The sequence below is a fragment of the Myxine glutinosa genome, chromosome 1, assembly GCF_964187855.1.
Source record: "Myxine glutinosa chromosome 1, kmMyxGlut1.1, whole genome shotgun sequence".
Taxonomy (NCBI): domain Eukaryota; kingdom Metazoa; phylum Chordata; class Myxini; order Myxiniformes; family Myxinidae; genus Myxine; species Myxine glutinosa.
In genome coordinates, this window is record NC_136261.1 from 235,603,792 (window position 1) to 235,626,837 (window position 23,046).

At 43.4% G+C, this 23,046-nt stretch overlaps 1 protein-coding gene across 2 annotated transcripts in view; it reads right to left on the reverse strand.

Moving 5' to 3' along the window:
- Nucleotides 1–23,046, reverse strand: part of LOC137435228 (pyruvate dehydrogenase (acetyl-transferring) kinase isozyme 2, mitochondrial) — a 73,883-nt gene that overhangs the window by 18,960 nt on the left and 31,877 nt on the right. For both annotated transcript variants that reach the window (XM_068128843.2, XM_068128836.2), the window contains exons 6-7: nucleotides 15,114–15,191; nucleotides 4,473–4,549 (exon numbers count right to left, since the gene is read on the reverse strand). In XM_068128843.2, coding sequence (XP_067984944.1) covers nucleotides 4,473–4,549; nucleotides 15,114–15,191 — 155 coding nt within the window. The remainder of the gene's footprint in view (nucleotides 1–4,472; nucleotides 4,550–15,113; nucleotides 15,192–23,046) is intronic.

The following is a 23,046-nucleotide window of genomic DNA, read 5'->3' on the forward strand; positions in this document are numbered from 1 at the left end:
GCGAAAAAGTTCAATAGGAGCTTGTTTCACCCGTCGTTCTTTGATTCCTAATCTAATGAAACCTCTCATTAGTAATTAAAATACGTTAAGACCAACCTCGTTATCTTCAACGAAAATCGTCATCAAACACCAGAACCAATGAGATTCGAGCATTTGAAAAAATATTATTACGCGTTTCGGACGGTGAAAACGGCGTCAAATATTCTAAAATTGACGAAGAATTATTTTTTAGAAATCTCGCGGCCGTACGGGATAGTTTTTCACGGCCAGAAATATGGTATAAGCGGTTTACATATTTAGTTTAGAAATACGGATAGTTTTTCACGGCCGGAAATATCCGAAGTTGAGATGGAATTCACCGAATTAATCACTGCAAGCTAACGTCTTCTGGTGGATGAAGCTGCCGTGCCCGGAGAGTCAGAGAACCAGCCCTAGCGCCTGACAGCGACTGAAGTTAGAAGACTACACACTTACTGTGAAAACGTATGTTAAGCCCAGTTAAAAATAGGCCTTAAGCTAGCACATCGTATAGTTACTTCCTTAAGCTTCTTGTGACATTTATTGTATTGTACGCAGGTATTGCCATCGGGGAGGACTGTCTGCTCTTCTCTTTTACCAAGTCTTACCAGGTACGGTACCTACTACACCTACCTACTACTAACTACCTACCTACCTACTACCAACTACCTAACCTACTGATGCCATGGTGATGGGTAAAATAGTGGCAAGAGGTATGCAGGTATTGGGGAGGACTGTCTGCTCTTCTCTTTTACCAAGTCTTACCATGTATGGTACCTACTACACCTACCTACTACCTACCTACCAACTACCTAACCTACTGATGCCATGGTGATGGGTAAAATAGTGGCAAGAGGTATGCAGGTATTGGGGAGGACTGTCTGCTCTTCTCTTTTACCAAGTCTTACCATGTACGGTACCTACTACACCTACCTACTACCAACTACCTACCTACCTACTACCAACTACCTAACCTACTGATGCCATGGTGATGGGTAAAATAGTGGCAAGAGGTATGCAGGTATTGGGGAGGACTGTCTGCTCTTCTCTTTTACCAAGTCTTACCATGTACGGTACCTACTACACCTACCTACTACCAACTACCTAACCTACTGATGCCATAGTGATGGGTAAAATAGTGGCAAGAGGCTTTGGGTTCGCCGGCTCATTGCGGCTTTGCAGTCGGTACTAGTATTTTTACTTCCTGTAGAAGCCGTTGCTCCCACGGAAACGCCATTATAACTCTAAGCTATTTATACACGTTATCACTGCAGGAAAACGCCTTGGGGAAGTGGGACATTATTAGTATTAATATTGTTTTGTAATAACATTAACAATATGTGATTATCATTAATTTTGTTATTAAAAGCGTCTTTGGAATAACGCCACGATAAATCTTCTTCTTTGGAAAAACGCCACAATAAAGCTAATTTAACATTGATATACACCTCAACACGCAACGCCATTGACGGCAATGGTGGGGAAAACTCGCTCGGGAGAGAAAATCCCCTTGGGGAGGGGGGCAAATGAATGTGCTACAACCTTCATTATGTCACCCTTGGTCATCCTGTCAAGTTTGGTTGAGATTGGATAAGTAAGGACGGAATGTATTGGCGTCAAAATTTCATCAGACAGCCGGACAGACACAAATGGCGTATTTTAGTATGATACTATGGGTGTACATGACAAGGATATCGTATGCCTCTGAACATTTCATTGGTTGTATTATCGTTTTGAATCCAGTTACAGTGGCCATTTTTGCGAACATAACTAAAGGTGGGTTTTCACGGGACACGCGAACGGTTCGCGAAGGATGCGAATGTCGAAAAAATGGCAAAGTCCAACATTCGTATTTTAGGCTCCAAAAGTTCGCCAAACATGCGCGGGGGTTCGGAAGCGTCGTCAATTGTTCACAGGAGTCGTTTTTTGTTCGGCGGGTATTTCAAAAATGTTTAAAATGTTTTCAAAAATGTTGGACGAATGTTGGACTTTGCCATTTTTTCGACATTCGCATCCTTCGCGAACCGTTCGCGTGTCCCGTGAAAACCCACCTTAAGCACCTCTCTTAATCGTTTCCTCCACTCTCCAAGCGGCTCGCCAAGCAGCTTGCCTACAATTTGATATGGAACGAGTTGTTTATTATATAGACGACTATGTAATGTGTGTGGAGGTGAAATGTTTATTCTAAAGTTGAGCAAGAAGAGGGCTTTCACAAATGTTATCTTTCAGACTATTTTTAAATGGAGAAGCAGAGTTAAAGGGGAGAACAATGGGTGGAAGAACTATGATGGAAGGGTGGAGTACATGCCATTCCAGAGTGTTGTGTTTATTGTTTGTGTTTTAACTGCAAAATAAATGAAAGTTTGGAGTTCATCCACTTACCGGTTTGGGCATTGATCAATTAACATTAGGGTTGTCAACCGATAAGATTAGTATTGTCAAGCTCTTAAAGCTCAGACAGCATGTTTTAATGGAAGATAATGTAATACAGAAACAATGCGCTAAAACCATGGCTGTATCAACCCATACCCAATTATTACTCATGCCGCAGTCATAGGCGGGCCTGTGGGTATTGCGTTTGTCCACAGAATATGGTAATTGGACAACAAGGGCAGCTATAATTGCCAAATTTGGCATAGAGCTTCATATTGTGAATGTCTTGGACAAGTCCAACTTTGAGTTCACAAGGCAAAATATGAAATGAATATTAGTGCAGGACTATATTTGCTCACATTGTGGCCATGTGAAAGGTATACTGTACGTTAGACAGATATATGATATTACACTGAGAAAATGATGGCATGAGACAGCACCTCTCTAGAGTGTGTTCTAGTTGGCTATTTCTACAAGATAAATATGATGCAATAGGATGGTGTAGACTGTGGAGGTAACACCATTTACCTTTGAGCTGTCTAGACAGAGTTTGAATCGCAGTCCAACTATTAACTGCCCAATTGGTGCTTCTCAGGTCAGATGTTGCATCACAAAGTGTGCCATCCCTTGGGTGGTCATTAAGCTGGAAATCTGTCTGCTGGTATTAGTTCGTCGATGGTGAAGATCAAACGGTGTCATTCATGAAGAACTAAATTAAAACTAGAAAGCATCTGAAAATGCAACGCCCGTCTGCGTCTGTTTATATTCAGACGCCGTCTTCTTCTTCCATATGCTCAAAATAACGAAAACAGTTTTAAAAAAACACAACATAAAAATTGATAATTTTATGCAGCCGTGACCTTTGAGCTTTAGATATAAAAAAACAATTAGCTTCTAGATTTTGATTGGTGAACCAATTCAGTGACTCAATATGCAAATTCTTTACATTTCAGGTCAATTGGACAAAATTGACGATTTTATGCAACCTTGACCTTTGATCTTTTGATCTAAAAACAAACAAACAATCGACTGCTTCCTTTTGATTTATTGGATAAACTCCGTGACCCGATATGCAAATTCTATAAAATTCAGGTCAATCAGATGAAAAGTTATGATTTTATGTGACGCTGACCTTTGACATTTTGACCAAATTTTTAATTTGTCTTCTCCATATTCTCATAATCAAGCTTTGTTGAAAATTTGATGACAAAACTCAAATGGTACATTTAAGTTTCAGGTCAATCAGATGAAAATTTATGATTTTATGTGACGCTGACCTTTGACCTTTTGACATTTTAACCAAATTATTCATTTGCCTTATCCGTATTCTCTTCATAAAGGTTTGTTGAAAATTCGATGACAAAACTCAAATGGTAAATTGAAGGTTCAGGTCAATTGGATGAAAATTTTGCATTTTAGGTGACGCTCTGACATTTAACCTTTTGATATTTTGACAAAATTATTAATTTGCCTTCTCCGTATTATCAGAATAAAGCTTTGGTGAAAAAACTCAAATGGTAAAAAAGTTACGGGCCGGACAGACAGACACACAGACATACAGACACACACAGACACACACACACACACACACAGACACACACACACACACACACACACACACACACACACACACACACACACACACACACACCGTCCCCTGCACATTACTGCTGCCTTTAGCCACGCATTTTATCATTGCAAGTCTCGTCTCTCAAGGGCCAAATCACACACCTCATGCACTCCAAGGCTTCGACCTGTCGAGGCCATCAACCACTCAACAGGGTATATATTTGCTCAGTCAAGCAGCTCTACCATTGTCTAATACCAATGACTGATTCTGACCCATGGTGAATTGATAGTCACGTGCTCTTTTTAATATGATAATTATCAACTCAACTGACATTGCAAATACTAAACGAGTTTATAATTCAATACAATCATAATCGTGCATGTACTAATTTCATCAACCATTCCGCTTAAACCAAGGAGAACGTCACAACAAAATACGGACATCCTCATTTTGGTAACAATATGGAATGGCGACTAAGGTGCGAATCATCATGAGTGCACATGAAGCTTACCTTGAAGAGCTCGAACAGCATGTGGTAAAGATGTGATGGCACATAAACCACTTCAATAGGTTTGCCTTTGTTCTGAGCTGAAAATGTGGTGATGAACAACCTCTGGTTAAAAATCACATTTTCTTGCAATCTTCATACTTTGTTTAGCTGTTTCCTTGTTTAAAGAAGTTTTCACATTTTTTTTTTCTCGGAGAGTGCTCATCTTAACCACCAGTGAATCTCAAAAGACTCATCCTTTATTCACCTCATCATTTCAAGTCTTAAAGCTGACATTACAGTTCACCAGCCGGACGGACCATATGATAAATTTGGTTTTTTGACGTTGTCGTTGACGAAGTCGCCGGAGACATTATGTTTTCAGATTGTCCGTCCGGCTGTCTGTTCGTCCGTCCGTCCGTCTGTGATAAGTCTTCGTTACCGCGATAACTTGAGAACGGCTGAAGGGATCTTAGTCAAACTTGGTGACGGTATGCATAATGAGGTAAAGATGAACTGATTACATTTTGGGGTCACGAGGTCAAAGGCCAAAGGTCAGAGGTGATGTTATGTAAAAATCCTGTTACCGCGATAACTTGTGAGCCAGTGATGGGATTCTGACCAAATTTGGTACCGTTATGTAGAATGATGTAAAGATGAACTGATTAGATTTTGGGTTCAAGAGGTCAAAGGTCACAGGCCAAAGTCTGTAATATGTCTATACAGTCACGTGAAAAAGTAAGTACATCCCATGTAAAGTTTTGACTTTTTCAACATATTTCAACATGCAGCTATTTGATCTTAATTTCAACAATATTGACAGATAAAGGTGATATAATATAACAAATATCATGAAACATTTACATTTTGTAGTCCATTGTATAATTTAAATAAACACAAATGCAAATTTCACATGTGGAAAAAGTAAGTACACCCCTACATTTATCACTACTTCAAATAACTAAAATTAGAATCAGGTGCACCAGCTCAGGTGCAAATGATTAGAACATCGTGAGAGAGGATCTTGGAGGAACCTATCTTATTTAAATCTCAGACATTTAGTTTGGTTTGCTCTTTGTTGTTGAAGTGTGCGGTGTCACCATGCCTAGATCAAAAGAGCTCTCTGAGGCCTTCAGAAAGAAGGTTATAGATGCCTACGAGTCTGGGAAGGGATTTAAAAAGATCTCCAAACAATTTGAAATCAATCATTCGACTGTCCGGAAGATCATCTACAAGTGGAGAAAATTCCAAACAACTGCCAACTTGTTCAGGCCGGGCCGCCCCAGCAAGTTCAGCCCGAGAGCAGACCACAAGATGCTGAACAAAGTCTCTAAGAACCCCAGAATGTCATCACGGGACCTACAGGTAGCTCTTGCGACTGTTGATGTCAAAGTGCACGAGTCTACCATTAGAAAGAGGCTGCACAAATTTGATCTACATGGGAGGTGTGCCAGGAGGAAAGCTTTGCTGTCCAGAAAGAACATCAGGGCAAGACTAAAGTTTGCCAATGAACACCTAGGCAAAGACCAGCACTTCTGGAACAAATTGCTCTGGACAGATGAGTCAAAGGTAGAGCTATTTGGCCACAGTACCAGAAGACATGTTTGGCAAAAACCAAAGACAGCATTTGACCACAAGAACCTGATACCAACAGTAAAGCATGGTGGTGGAAATATTATGGTTTGGGGCAGCTTTGCTGCATCAGGGCCTGGGCAGCTCACCATCATAGAATCCACTATGAATTCTTCATTGTACCAGAGGGTGCTTGAGGTTAATGTGAGGCCATCTGTCGGAAAGTTGAAGCTCAACCGAAGGTGGACCTTGCAACATGACAATGACCCTAAACATACCAGTAAATCCACCAAGGAATGGCTGAAAAGAAAGAAATGGAGGGTTCTGGAATGGCCAAGTCAAAGCCCGGATCTAAATCCCATCGAGATGTTTGGGGGGATTTGAAACGAGCTGTGCATGCAAGAAACCCCTCAAACATCGCACAGCTGAAAGAATTCTGCATGGAGGAGTGGGCAAAAATTTCTCCCAGTCGATGTCAGAGACTGGTAGACAGTTATAAGAAACGTCTACTTGATGTTGTTTCTGCCAAAGGGGGCAATACCACCTATAAGCGCCAAGAGTGTACTTACTTTTTCCACATGCGAAATTTGCATTTATGTTTATTTAAATTATACAATGGACTACAAAATGTAAATGTTTCATGATATTTGTTATATTATATCACCTTTATCTATCAATATTGTTGAAATGAAGATCAAATAGCTGGATGTTGAAATATGTTGAAAAAGTCAAAACTTTACATGGGGTGTACTTACTTTTTCACGTGACTGTAACTTGAGAACGGCTGAAGTGATCTAATTCAAACTTGGTCCAGGTATGTATAATGATGTAAAGATGAAATGATTAGATTTTGGTATCCCAAGGTCAAAGGCCAAAAGGTCAGAGCTCATGTCAGGTAAAAATGTGGTAACTTGTGAACAGCTGAAGTGAAGGGATTTAAATTAAAACTTGGTACAGGTATGCATAATGATGTAAACATGAAATGCTTACATTTTGGGGGTCAAGAGGTCAAAGGTCAGAGGTCATGTCAGGTAGAAATGTGATAACTTGAGAACAGCTGAATGGATTTAAATCAAACTTGGGACAAGTATTGTAATGATGTAATAATGTGGGCAGAGGCAAATCATTCACGTCGTGACGTTGAAGAGTGGCGTTCTAGTTTCCTTCGACAGTCTGGTTTCCTTTCTCCTATAATCTTTGTGACGAAAGATGTAATGAGACAGAGATATTCTGAGCTTGGAAGGTGCAACATCATGTAATGTACACTATGTTTGCCAAGTTTGACTGCAATAGTTGTATTTACATGACATAAGTTGTATTGTGCTGTTTCGGTGATGAGGTCTAGTGTCAGTTTGTTTCTGTGTTCTCGCTTGTTCAATCACAGGAGAGTGGAATTATACCATGAACGTTGGACATACACTACCAGTCAAAAGTTTCAGAACACCTCAATTTTTCAAGTTTTTATTGAAATGTACGCAGTTTAATGTCTCAATGTACTCTGAAATTAAGCATAGAACAAATAAACAATTGGAGATTAAAAAAAAATCATAGATCCATTTTGTTTAACAAAATTTAATTTAAATTTTTGACTCAGCAAAGTAGCCACCTTTTGCAGATATAACCGCCGAACACACTCATGGCATTCTTTCTGCAATGGAAATCAAATATTGTTCGGGAACTTCTTCCCAACACTGTTGCAGAAGTTCCCACAAATGTGTTGCACTTGTAGGTTGCTTTGCTTTCACTCTTCTGTCCAGTTCATCCCAAACCAGCTCGATGGGGTTTAGGTCTGGAGACTGTGCTGGCCATTCCATGATTTGAAGCCTACCGTCTTGTTCTTTTCCTCGAAGGTAGTTTTGACATAGCCTGGAGGTGTGTTTAGGGTCATTATCTTGCTGTAGGATGAACCCCTGACCAACTGGGTGTATACCAGAGGGTATTGCATGGCGCTGCAAAATGCTGTGGTGGCCCTTTTGGTTCAGGGTGCCAGTCACTCTGTGCAAGTCGCTGACTCTGGATCCAGCAAAAGAGCCCCAGACCATCACGTTTCCTCCTCCATGTTTGACAGTTGGTGTCATACACTGAGGAACCATCCTTTTGCCTACTCGACGGCGTACAAAAACCCTGCGTGATGAACCAAAGATTTCAAATTTTGATTTATCAGTCCATAAGACCTTCTTCCAGTCTTCAGTAGTCCACTGGCGGTGCTTCATGGCCCAGTCGCCTCTTTTTCTTATTTTGCCATCTTAGCAATGGCTTTCTTACTGCCACTCGACCTGTCAAACCTGCAGCTCGAAGTCTTCTCTTTACAGTTGAAACTGAGACTTGCTTACTTCGACCAGTGTTAAGCTGTGCTTGAAGCTGTTGTCCTGTGAGCCGCCTGTCGTGCAAGCTGGTGACTCTCAGAAACTTGTCTTTTGATTCTGTTGTGGCGTTGGGTCTGCCAGACCTCTTCCTGTCAGAGTTTCCTCCAGTTTCCAATGTACTACTTCCTGCAGTGCAATATTGTCCAAATAATGCTTCAGAGGGTGTAATAACAGTCTGTTCCAATACTGCTTTCATGCAGACAGGGGGTTTGTAATCAAGTAATCAGCAGAGGTTGGGACACCTGTAGGAATTCTTTGCATCAACTTTCAAGGCTTAATTTACTTGCATTGCTGCAGAACAGCTGTAAGTTGTTAACCCATTACTTGTTCCCTGAAGGAGGCCTTTTTTTACAATATGACTGTGCAATTTACATTATTTTCCCGTTTTTGCTAACCTAAACTTTTTTTAAACCTCGAGCAGTTGACTGGGACACAATATGACTGCTTACCTTTGTACCATTTCAGGTTATTCACTGGACATTAAACTGCGTAAATTTCAATAAAAACTGGAAGAATTGAGGTGTTCTAAAACTTTTGACCGGTAGTGTATGTGAACAAACTTCTGAAGAGATCTGATTTGTTTGTTAAATCAATTTTACCAAGAGGTTGAGTGTGATTGGGGAAAACATGGCCGGCAATGAATATTCGGGGTACATTAAATTGGCCAGGTGTGAAAGAGGACATCCTCAAAACTTCAGGTTGACCACCGGTGTAAGTGCTGAAGGAGAGGTAGCAAGTGCGAATGCTGTAAAAGTATAAAGGTAGGCAGAGGTACATTATTGAGAGAGTCGTAGGAGTGACGGACACCTGGTTGGACAATGTTTCATGGTCGTGGTATTTGTGTGAAAAGCCAGTGCTAGAGAACAATTACTGATCACCATGCTTCACTTGGGCCTTGTCCTGTGTTAGGCATATGCCTCGTGACACCATGAAAGAAACTCACTTTAATAAACAGACACCTACTTGGTTCTATCTCTATTCGCCATCTTGGATGAGAAAGATGGCTTTTGGCAGATAAAGTTGGACAATGAAAGTTCATTGTTGCGGACATTTAACACGCCATTCAGCCATTACAGATTCTGCCAGTGTCCTTTTGGGATCTTCTCTGCCCCAAAGACTTTTCAGAAGAAAATACCACTTGTTCAGCGATATAGCAATTGATAATAGAGTTGATGACCTGATAATTGCAGCACAATATGTCATGGACGATGACGGCATCCTGAAGCAAGTGCAACAGCAAACTAGAAAGAACAATGTGAAGTTCAACAAAAAGAAATTTCAATTTTGCGTGAGCAAAGTGAATTATGTGGGTAATATGGCGTCTGGTGAGGGCGTAAAACCAGACAGAAAAAGTGAGAGCCATTACCATCGACTAACTAATACGAGTACACAAAGCACGAGAACAAGCAAGACTTGTAACAGTTCTTAGGAATGGTGAATGATTTTGGCCAACGTATCCATGCTTATGGCCTCTAAAGCCGATGCTAAAGAAAGACATTGATTGGCAATGGGGAAGTGAGCAGGGCACTGCATTTCGGGACGTAAAGCAAGCATTGACCACCATAACCATATTCAAGTTATTTGATTCCAGTCTGCTGTTGTGATACAAGTTGGAACTTTAAAAGCAGGCCTGGTGCTTGCTTCATGCAAGACGTTAATGCAGTGGCTTATGCTTCCAGGTCACTAACTGAAGGAGAACAAAATCATTCACAAATTGAAAAGGAACTTCAGGCATATTGTTTTCACATGTGAAAAATTCAATCCGTACGTGTATAGTAAAGCTTTGGTCGTTAAAACAGACATTAAGCCGCTTGACATGATCAGTAAGAAGAATCTCAGCAAAGTTCCCCTCTGACTTTAGACTTTTGAGAATGCTTCTTAGACTTTTGAAGTACTCTGTCAACATTGTCTACCAGGTCGGTCTTCAAATGCATGCCACCGATGAATCGTCACGTGGGTACATTCAAGATGATCTGGTTGTCAAGAACCTTGTGACGGACATGAAATTGCATAGTTTTATCACCTTGGTTGTAAGAAATCATCTTGTTGTTGGTCGTGAGCTACAACAGTTAGCAAAGGCATGGTGATATGAAATTGTGACCTCTAGTCCCCAATAACCACACTCGAATGGTGTGAGTGAAGGGACGATTGGGACCATCAAGTAGCTGCTGAGAAAAAGCAGCCAATTCAATTATCATGTTATTGGAGTACCGGAATACTCCAATCACTGCAATGAAATACTCTCCTGTTCAGATTCTGAACAGTAGAAGGCCAAAGTTGAGATTACCTACAGCTGCACATCTAATGCAACCTATTGTTGTGATGGACGTTACAAGAGAACTACTAAAATCGCAGGAAAAGCAAAAGTACTAGTACGATCGTAGAGCCAATCCCCTGGGCAAACTAGAAGCAAACGATGGTGTTCATAGCAAGAAAACGTGGTGTGGAATCAAGCTAGCGTAACTGTGAGTCATGTAAGTCCCAGGTCATACGTAGTCCAGTAAACGATGGGTAGTGTCTCATGTAGAAACACATCTATTTTGCTAAAAACGGCAGAGCCTGCTGCTGCTGTACAGTATTGCGTGCCTGACTGAGTCTTTGCCAGTGGTACAAGCCCAGAGCCTGGGTAGTTCTCAACCAGAGGCTTCCACTACTCCACCAGCACATCCCACAATAATTGTGACTTCATCTGAAGTCCTTAGCGCCTCAACATCGAGGTGGTGTGAAACCCCGCGAGAGACTGCATCTGCGTATTGTGGTCATTCGTCAACCTTAGTGGAGGATGTTGATTTGGACTGTTCAAAGAATGTGGGATGAAATACAAATCTTAGCATGGACTTATTGAATATTCTAAAGATTGCTAGTTTGGGGTTGTGATTCATTGTGAGACGATAACCATTTTGTATCCGTAACTTAGAGCAAGTTCGATTCTTAGCAAGGTTCTAATTTCATGTTATTTTCTTTCATGAGCATGTATCTCAGTTCGTGTTGTTTTGGTAGATAAAAAAAACAACTAGAACGGCACTCGGTAGAGCGCATACCTCTGCTAGGCTGAACAGTTGATGTTTTGTATCCCACTGATAAACCGGTTTTGGCCCAATCACTCAATGGTGAAGAATCAATTGCAAAATTAAAAAAATTCTCGTGTCAGGATCAGGATTCGGATCTTCACCAAAATCGAATCGATTCATCCATGTCACACACCCAACCTGTCGACCAAGTTTCATCCGAATCTGCCCATAACTTTTTGAGATAACTTGCTATATGTCGTTTTTAGTCCTATCGCTCAATGGTGAAGAATGCCCTAAAAATTCTCAGATCCAGATCCGGATATTCACCTAAATCAAATAATTTCGTCCTTCTCACATACCCAAACCTCTCCACCAAATTTCGTCAGAATCCGTCCACAATTTTTGAGATATTCTGTTGACAAACAAACAGACAGACAGGGGTGAAAACATAACTACCATCCACCGTCAGTGACGGAGGTAATAAAAGAAAAAAATAATAATAAAAGAGGGGAGGCGTCACACATCTTATAATATGTATGCTAATTATATATGGTAATTCCACTTAGAGAGCAGAACGCCACCTACTTCCTCATATTCCATATATGTTTGGACTTGCTTGATGGAGCCAATGGGAAGCGCCGCACTAAAAATGGGGCGCCATTTTTATGGGACACATCTGTGATGACTCTGATAGTCAGAATATTTAACTGTGTACCAAATACCATGCTTGTATGTTTCAAACAACAGTTTATACAAATTAATATACCATATACCGTAATATACCATAATATACCATATAAATGGTGGCCATTTAAAAAAAAACATTGTTGTCACAGGCCAAATATATGATAACCCTATAGTTCGGGGTCTTTATGTGCCAAATGTCAAGTTTCTATGACCACAACAACAGTTTATACACAGTACCAAAATATATGTACCAAAATATATGTACCAAAATATATGTACCAAAATATATGTACCAAAATATATGTACCAAAATATATGTACCAAAATATAAAATAAATGTACCAAATATATGTAAAATAACAAGCAATGGAGGCCATTTTGAAAAATGGCCGCCATTGTTGTCACAGGACAAATCTGCGATGGCCCTATAGTCAAATATCTTCCTTAGGGCATACTCTAACTATGTACCAATTCTGGTGCTTGTATCATCAAAGTCACAATTCTCCCAAATATTTCACCTATCTGCCGTACTATACTTGGCATGTGCGCGTTGAGTATGCTTGGAGCAGAACATTGAGTATGCTTAGAGCGGAGCATTGAGTATGCTTGGAGCGGAGCATTGAGTATGCTTAGAGCGGAGCATTGAGTATGCTTGGAGCGGAGCATTGAGTATGCCACAATGAGGCCGCAAACCTCAATGTGGTAAGCCGCCAGAATGAGAGTGCTGTGGAAACCATCTACTTTCTTAACAATCCTCTTGAGGAAGTTCAGTCACTCAAACTCCTGGGTCTCACTATCAGCCATGATCTTTCTTGGGCAAACCACATTTCAAAGTTGGCCTCCAAATCCAATCGCCGACTGGGCATCCTCCGTCGTACAAAGTCATTTCTTGGCACATCTGAACTCCTACCCACCTACAAGGCCTTCAACTGCGGCTTGATGAAATACTGCTCTGCTCTCCTCTCTGGGCTGGCTCCCTGCCTCACACCTTGCTCAGTTTGGAAACCAAAGCATTCAAGATCATTGGAATCTCCCGGGTGGAAGCCGAGTCTATGGGCCTATCACTTCCACACCACAGACAGGTCTGTTGGCTCTCTATCGCATCTACTGCCTCCTTTCTGGTCTTGCACCCTCTCATCTTTCCCTGGATTGTCCCGCCCAGGTTCCTGCAGGGTGCACACGGTCAAAATCAACCCCTTTCTGGTGAAACTACCTAGATCCAGGATCACTGCACACCTCCACTCATTTGTTCCTCTTTCTCCCACCTGTGGAACCAACTTCCACTTTCTCTTCAATCTCATTCTTCCTTTCAGGTATTCAAAACAGCTGTGCACCACCATGTCAGATCATCCCCAATCCAAAACCATGATCTTTTCTACCCTCGTTAACCCTCTCCCCCTCCCCGATTCCAAATCTGGAGATCACCTCCTTCAAATTTTTCAGTTCTTCCTTCCTGAGAGTTTCCTTCTGTATCCATCCTGTCAACCCCATACATCCTTTTCTGTCCCCACCTCCCATTCCGGCCCACACCCATTGTTTGTCCAAATCTCTCTCTATTTTGTCCATAAACTCTGCAGTTGGTATCTCCCCCCCCCCCCCCCCTCTCTACTGTACCTTTTGTTCCGCTGTATCCTGATCCGTTCAGTGTTCTAGTTCTTCCATGAGCCTAGACTGCATACAGGACCAAAAACAGTTGATTGCACTGGAATCTCTCATTGGTTGTTATCTCCCTTTGCGGGTTTCAGAAATTGGAACGGAGCCGTCCCAGGTCTCAAAGTATCCACCTTCATATGAGTGTGTGCACATATATACGTGTAAGTGCGTGTGTGTGTGTGTGTGTGTGTGTGTGTGTGTGTGTGTGTGTATGTGTGTGTGTATGTGTGTGTGCGCGTGCGCAAGTTGCTGTTAGCTGCGATCTCCACACATGGGTGGGTTTCAGGAGAGGGATCGGAGACCTCCCAGGTCTCAAAGTGTCCACATCCATTGTGTTTGTGTGTGTGTGTGTGTATGTGCTTGTTTGTTAGTGCATGTGTGTGTGTGTGTGTGTGTGTATGTTCTTGTTTGTTTGTGTGTGTGTATATGTGTGTGTGTGTGTGTGTTCTTGTTTGTGTGTGTGTATGCGCTTGTTTGTTAGTGTGTGTTTGTGTGTGTGTATGTGTGTGTGTGTATGTGTATGTGCTTGTTTGTTAGTGCGTGTGTGTGTGTGTGTGTGTATGTATGTTCTTGTTTGTTTGTGTGTGTGTATATGTGTGTGTGTGTGTGTGTGTGTGTGTGTGTGTGTGCTTGTTTGTGTGTGTGTATATGTGTGTGTGTGTGTGTGTGTGTGTGCTTGTTTGTTAGTGCGTGTGTGTATGTGTGTGTGTGTGTGTATGTGCTTGTTTGTTAGTGCGTGCGTGTGTGTGTGTGTGTATGTGTGTGTGTGTGTGTGTGTGTGTGTGTGTATGTTCTTGTTTGTTAGTGCGTGTGTGTGTGTGTGTGTGTGTGTGTGTGTGTGTGTGTGTGTGAGTGTGTGTGTAATATTTGTGTAAACATGTAAAATAAAAAATACTACCCCATCACCTTTAAAGCTAATGTTATGGCCCCTTTCTAAACGAGTGCTTTCCCCGATGACTATCTTTCGGTTTATCTCTTGCTGTGAACATTATGAGAGTAATTCTTTGTTTTTGAAAATGGACTTTAGTTTTCCTTAAAGCAAACATGAGAAATACAAATAAACATATTACACATCACCCTTTTGATTCATAATCTCAAGCTTACAGTTAACTCCAGATCCTTATCATTTATTACTATGTTAAAAATATCAATATTTTAAGGAATGCTGTTTTGAGGGCCGAGAATGTTTTTCACCTTTCACCAAATTCATCCCACAAATCCTTAACCACCAATTAATTCGATCCTCAATCCTCTCAGCGACAAAATGTGATCCACAATTCTTCAAGCATTAAACACGACTCTCATTAATACTCAACCATGCATCATCTTCTCTATTACTGCTAATAACATGACAACATGAAGAAACTGTGGCTTACCATTGTGTTGTATTATTTTAATTTCAGGTGACACCAGGTAATATTGTTCACACAACAGCTTGGCATTTTCATGGGCATCTAGAAACACAAACAACAAACAAACAGTAAAATAAATTGTGACTATAGTACAAGATTGCTGATATAGATATATATATATATATATATATATATATATATATATATATCTATATATATATATATATATATATATATATATATATATATATATATATATATATATATATATATATATATATATATATATATATATATATATATATATATATATATATATACAGACTTGGCATTTAATATGGAATATTTTTTTTGTGGGGGTGAACTTACTTTTCAAGATGACGTAGAACCAAAAGTTCATTGGAATTATGTTGAAATTATTCTAGATTTTGTTAATGTGACCTTTAACACAACAACACAACATGCATTTTAAGGCCATGTTCCCTGCTAGAGCGGGGGTTAGCCTTGCGGTCCCCATGACAATCTTCTCCATTTTGCCCTATTTTCTGCATCTCTCCTTGTTAACCCCCTTGCCCGCATTTCTTCTTCCACCATCTTTAGCCAAGTCTTTCTCGGTCTTCCCCGTCCTCTACTTCCTTCAACATTAACTTCCATCACTCTTCTCAACCAGTCACTTTCATCCTTCCTCAATACATGACCAAACCATCTCAACCTGTTCCTCTTCACAGCATCAATCACAGGCAATATTCCCATCATCTTTCGCAATTCATCATTTGTCTTCCTCTCTCTCAACGATACTCCGCACATCCATCGAACCATTCGCATTTCCACCCTTTCCAGCCTTCGTTGCTGCTCTACGTTCATTACCCATGTCTCGCTCCCATAAATCAAAACACTTCTCACACATGCAGCATACACCTTTCCCTTCAGCTTCAGCGACACTCTCCTCCTCATCAGCACGCCACTCAGTTCCCGAAACTTCTTCCATGCACATCTCACTCGAGCAACCGTTGCCGAGTCTGATCCACCTTCTCCATTCAGCATGTCTCCGAGGTAGCAAAATGTTTTCACACCTTCCAGCTTCACGCCGTCTCCAAGATCCAACTCAACATTTCCTCCATCTGCAGCTCCCTCTGTGCACACCTTACATTTGAATGTAGCTGCCACACTGGTTAATGACCCTCTCAGACCACTACATTTTTGATGAACCCACTCAGCACACATTGTACATTGAATGGAGTTCACTCCGACACCCTTCCTACACACAGCACACGGCCACTTCCCAGTTCTTTCCACCTCACCACATGCTTTACCACTTGCCATCACCTTTGTCTTTCCGATATTCACCTTCAGACCTTTTGTCTCCATACATTCCTTCGACTTGTTCATCTTTTCCTTCAGTCCATCCATACTTTCCGCAATCAACACCAGATCATCTGCATACAACAACTCCCACGGTAAACCCTCCTTTACGGTCTGAGCCAGCACCTCCATCACAGCTACAAATAGTAGTGGACTTAGTACCGACCCCTGATGCACTCCCACCTTCACCTCAAACTCACCACTGTTCCCGTCCTTCGTCCTTACAGCTGTGCGTGCTCTTTTGTACATTGCCATCACTACTCTGATCAACCATTCCTCCACTCCTAACTTCCTCAATGCCCATGTCAATACTTTGCGTGGAACCCTATCGAATGCTTTCTCCAGATCAACAAACCCAAAAAACAACTTCTTCCTCTTATCCATGTACTTCTCCTGCAACTGCCTCACAATGAAAAGCGCATCTGTCGTTTCTCTTCCTGGCATAAATCCAAACTGCATTTCGTCGATCTTCACTTTCTTCCTTATCCTCCTCTCCAACACCCTTTCCAATACCTTCATTCCATGCTCCAATAACTTTATCGCTCGGTACGAGCCACACTCCAGAGGGTCACCTTTCCCCTTGTATAGAGGGACGAGGGTACTCAGTTCCCAATCCACTGGAATGCGGCCTTCTTTCACCACCAAATTACAGATCTCTGTCATTCTCTTCACACCCCAACTTCCTGCTGCCTTCAACATATCTCCCACAACTCCCGTCGGCCCTCCCGCTTTTCCACTCTTCATTGCTTTTATCGCTTCCTCAACTTCCTTCTCAGTTATCTTCTCTGCCGGTCCTAAAACTGGGTTACTCTCTATGTTGCCATCCCATTCATTCTCTGTATTCAACAGCATTTCCATATATCTTTTCCATCTTCCATTAATTCCATCTGGGTCGACAACGATTTGTCCCACTTCATCCTTCAAGCAACTCACCCCCATCACATCACACCTCTCTTTCGCTATCTGCTTTGCAATCCTGAATACTGCTTTCTGACCCTCTTCCGAATCCAAGCGTTCTCCGAACATTTTCCTACATGCCTCCTGCGCCTTTGCTACCTCTTTCTTTGCAGCCTTCCTGGCTGCCTTATAACTTTCATGCTCTGCTGTTTCTGCTCCCGTACCCTTCGCCTTCTGCCACTCTTTGAACTTCTTCCTCTTCTCGTCAATCCTCTTTCCAACCTCAACATCCCACCACCATGTTTCCGAGTGCCTCGGTGGTCCTTTTGTCCATCCACATACCTCACCAACGGCTCCCAACAGACTAGCTTTCATTGACATCCAACCACTTTCAAGCTCAACCACATCATCCTCTATCCTACTCAGCCTCTCTTTTAATGCCTCCCTTACTGTCACCTCTTTCAACCTCCACACCTTCATTCTCGGTTGGTACTTCACCCGCCGAGCTCTCCTCGCACCTTTCACCCTTATGTCGCAGACAACCAAGTGGTGCTGTGAAACAGCCTCCTCCCCCGGGATCACCTTTGTGTCCTGGAGGTGCCCCCTATCTCGCCGACGCACCATCAGGTAGTCAACGGTTGTCGTCGACCCACCTGACGTGTATGTAACAAGCTTATTGTCCTCTTTCTGGAACTGAGTATTACAAATCAACAAATCAGCTCCATCAGCAAACTCCAAAATCCTTTCACCTTCTCCATTTCTCACACCATATCCGTAACCCCCATGAACTCCCTCAAAACCATCCATACTCCTTCCCACATGTCCATTCAGGTCTCCTCCCACCACAACAACTTCCTCATCTTTCACGTTTTCCATCAGCTTCTCTATCGCACACCAGAACTTGTCCTTCTCTTCATCGCTTCGACCAACCTGCGGAGCATATCCCGAGATGACGTTCACCAAGAGCTTTCCAATCATCATTTTCACCATCATCAACCTATCACTCACTCTAGTCACACTCACCACACTGTCTACAAACTCCTCAGAAAACAGGACACCAACACCATTCACGCCCTCCGGGCACCCTTGCCACACAAACTTGTATTTCTGTCCCTGCCTACCCTTCACCATTCTCACACCACTTCCCTTCCATCTCGTCTCTTGCACACAACATATGTCCACTCTTCTTCTGACCAATACTTCCACCACTTCTCCTGATCTCCCTGTCATTGTCCCCACATTCCATGTCCCAAACTTCAGAAACCGATCTCCACTTCGGGCTGCACCCTGCCCATATGTACTTGTGATTGTCATGGTTCTCTTTTTGAGGCAATGTTTTTATGGCCGGATGCCCTTCCTGACGCCAACCCTCTTAGTCGTCTCTTACGACACGCAGGGATACGGTGTACCTATTCTGACCAGGGTACACACTGGGAAACGTTTAAAACATGTAAATTCTGGGGGTGGGGGGGGGGGAGGGGGAGGCGTCAGCATCACGGCTGCGGTTTAAACATATTCCAACAATATCCAAACAGAACGATGAAAAAAAACAATCCGGGAAAAGTCTCCAAGCGAGAACGTCGATTTGAGAAAGAAGGAGCAGAGGCGGAAGAAAACGAGATACAGGGGGCGGGGCACAAGCTGAGACGAGGAGGAGAGCGAACAAGCACGTGTCCGGGAGGAGAGAAAGAATCAATATAGAATTATTTGTCTAGGGAGGTGAGGTGAGGGGGAGAAAATAAAATAAAAGAAACAAGCAATACAGCGAAGGAAATAACCCAAACCGACAAAACACCGACGGGGGGAGCAGAGAAGTCATATGCAATATCAATTGCAATTGCAAATCAATTGGATGCAATATTTAATGTGACCTTTAAAAGAAACAAAAACCACATTTGACATTTCGAAGCAAGTAAATTGATCCTTGAAAGTGATGTAAACTGATATGGAACTCAATTCACGGACAGTAGACGTGCAGCAGTTGTTTTCCACTTCTGTGCGTTTTACAGAAGTATCTCTTTATTTTGCACATTAGCCAAAATTTTTTTTTAACAAAAACAAAAGTTAAATTACGACTGGGATTACGGACAGTAAAATTACAGTTCAGTACTTCGTGTAACCCCCATGAGCATTCAGGAGAGCACGTACACATTGAGGCATGCTGTTCATGAGATTTGCCAAGGTTTGGACAGGAATCGCTTGCCATGCAGGTACAATAGCCTGCTGCAATTCACGCACAGAGGCAGGCTGCTGGTCCGAGTTGTCGATTTGACGCGTTCATTCTGCCCACAAGTTCTCTATCGGATTCATATCCGGGGACATGGCAGGCCACTCCATATGCTCTACACCACGGTCAGCAAGAAAGTGTTGGATCATGCGAGCATGATGAGGCCATGCATTGTCATCTTGGAAGACAAAGTCTCCTCGATAGGCTGCACGAACAAATGGAAGCAATGTTTCTTTCAGAATGGCCCTGTGCTTGAACTGGTTCAGGTTTCCATTCAGAACAACCAGGTCAGTTTTGCCCCCTGCATGAAAAGCAGCCGAAACGGTCACCCCACCACCTCCAGCATGGACTCTTGGCACTATACAATCTTCGTTGTAGGCTTCATGCACTTGTCTGCGCACTCGGACACGGCCATATTGACGATAGACCAGAAACCTAGACTTGTCACTGAAGATCACGTGATTCCAGTGTCCTGGCTGCCATTGACGGTGCTCTCTGGCCCACTGAAATCGACGCTGGCGGTGTTCTCTGGTCAGACGTGGCTTTCTCAGGGGACGACTGGCACGATAGCCTGCTTGAACCAGTCGTTGGTTGACTAGCCTTCTGGATACAGGCACATTTGTCAGTTGCTGCCACTCAGCCCGAAGCCGATTAGCTGACTTGGTACGGCCATTTCGGACTAACCGGTGCAGCTGGCGATCATCCCTCCTTGTGGTTCTGCGGGGACGTCCTGACCTCGGTATTGGAGTAGGGACACCCCTCTGAGCATTTCGTTTCAGGATCTTTGACACCTGACCTTGAGTGATGCCATACTGCCGAGCAATAGCACGCTGTTTCATGCCGGAATTTCGTAAAGCCACCACTAAATGACAAACAGCATTGTCGAGTTGATGCACCATCTCCAGGGGAAGCGGCAATAACTTTTGTAGACGTGCAGCAGTTGTTTTCCACTAATACAGAACGCAACAACCCTTATATACCCGATTGTGAAGCCAATTGTCAAATGTACCTGTCTGTACATTTTGTCACGCCACATGTGATATAATCCTGTTATTGACTTCTTGCTGGGACAGACAATCAGTGACATGGTTCTTTTAACAAAGAAATCACCGAAGCGTAAAAGAAACTCACCAGATAGATATACCGAGTTCAGAAAGTAAACACAAGTCAAGAAAAAAAAAATATTCCATATTAAATGCCAAGTCTGTATATATATATATATATTGTTGCGGTTTTTAGAACCCTCACTTGAAAATAATTCTTGTAAATATTTCATCATTTAAAAGGTTAAAGGTTGCACCCATAGTTAGGCCACCGCAACATGTAGGACACCATAGGACTTTCAGTTATTTCCTTAGTATGTGTCAGATAAGGCTGTGTTCCCAATAGTTGAATCTGCGTTGCATTAATCAAATAAGATAGGTCCCATTCCGTCCATTTTGCCAGCCTCTCTCTTCCAAATTGTGTTACGCGCCTCTGCCAGCCGCAGCCGCCTCAGCGTTCGCTCAGGCGACGCCATTACGCACGCGGTCAAGCTTGGAGAAGAAGGGGGTGGAGCGCCAAGAATGGGGCATGGCCCTGTCAACGAGCCGTCAAGGGCGGAGCCGGTGAGCCCTCACCAACCAACCAGGGCTGAGGTGAGCTCACTGGCAGGCGTGGCGCGGCTTGATCTATAAGCGCATTATATAAGCGCACGCGCCAAGCCCCATCACTAACTGTGCGGGGAGAGCTCGAATATCACGGACTGTGCGGGGAGAGCTCGAATATCACGGACTGCGCGGGGAGAGCTCGAATATCACGGACTGCGCGGGGAGAGCTCGAATATCACGGACTGCGCAGGGAGAGCTCGAATATCACGGACTGCGTGGGGAGAGCTCGAATATCACGGATTGCGTGGGGAGAGCTCGAATATCACGGACTGCGCGGGGAGAGCTCGAATATCACGGACTGCGCGGGGAGAGCTCGAATATCACGGCCTGCGCGGGGAGAGCTCGAATATCACGGACTGCGCGGGGAGAGCTCGAATATCACGGACTGCGCGGGGAGAGCTCGAATATCACGGACTGCGCGGGGAGAGCTCGAATATCACGGACTGCGCGGGGAGAGCTCGAATATCACGGACTGCGCGGGGAGAGCTCGAATATCACGGACTGCGCGGGGAGAGCTCGAATATCACGGACTGCGCGGGGAGAGCTCGAATATCACGGACTGCGCGGGGAGAGCTCGAATATCACGGACTGCGCGGGGAGAGCTCGAATATCACGGACTGCGTGGGGAGAGCTCGAATATCACGGACTGTGCGGGGAGAGCTCGAATATCACGGACTGCGCAGGGGACCGTCGTGATTAACAGAACGGCACGGAGACGTCTGATTGTTACGCTATTGAGAGGACTGCGCCATGAGCCATTGTTAACGGACTGATCCGGGAGCGCTCCATTTGATACGGACATTGATTGATCGGGAGAGAGCGTTTGGCACGCTATACGTACGCGGCATTCCAGCCCCTCGCATACGAGGTGTGTTCAAAAAGTATCCGACCTTTGTTCATAAAAAATACTCGTATCCAGATACAACAAACTTATACTAATGTCCCTCAAAGTAGTCCCCTTGGGCTGCCACACACTTCTCCCAACGGTTCTGCCACTGTCGGAAGCAGCGCTGGAACGCCTCTTTTGGGATGGCGCGCAGCTGGTCCGTCGCATTCCGCATGATGTCTTCTCTGGACTGAAATCTGGTCCCTTTCAGGGGCATTTTCAGCTTGGAGAAAAGCCAGAAGTCACACGGAGCCATGTCATCATGTCACACGGCACAACCATCACCAAGGAGTATTACCAAGAGGTTCTGCGTCGCCTTCGTGACGCTGTGCGACGCAAACGGCCGGACCTGTGGGCAGCGGGCAATTGGCAGCTCCATCACGATAACGCACCCGCCCATTCTTCACATTTGATAGAGTTTCTTGGCCAAACACAACACACCTGTGCTTCGTCAGGCTCCCTACTCTCCCGACATGGCTCCGTGTGACTTCTGGCTTTTCTCCAAGCTGAAAATGCCCCTGAAAGGGACCAGATTTCAGTCCAGAGAAGACATCATGCGGAATGCGACGGACCAGCTGCGCGCCATCCCAAAATAGGCGTTCCAGCGCTGCTTCCGACAGTGGCAGAACCGTTGGGAGAAGTATGTGGCAGCCCAAGGGGACTACTTTGAAGGACATTAGTATAAGTTTGTTGTATCTGGATACGAGTATTTTTTATGAACAAAGGTCGGATACTTTTTGAACACACCTCGTATGTAAGGTCCGGTCACGCGCCAACGACACGCGACCTTGCCAATCACAGGACTTCGCTGCATTCAAATGGCTCTGCCGTTTTTGACGTTGTAATTGATTTCGTAGTGCTTTGTATGTGGGATGTAGGTTGATGTATCGGTTGATGGAGTTTTCAGAGTACCAGGCCTCGATAATCTCGTGGATC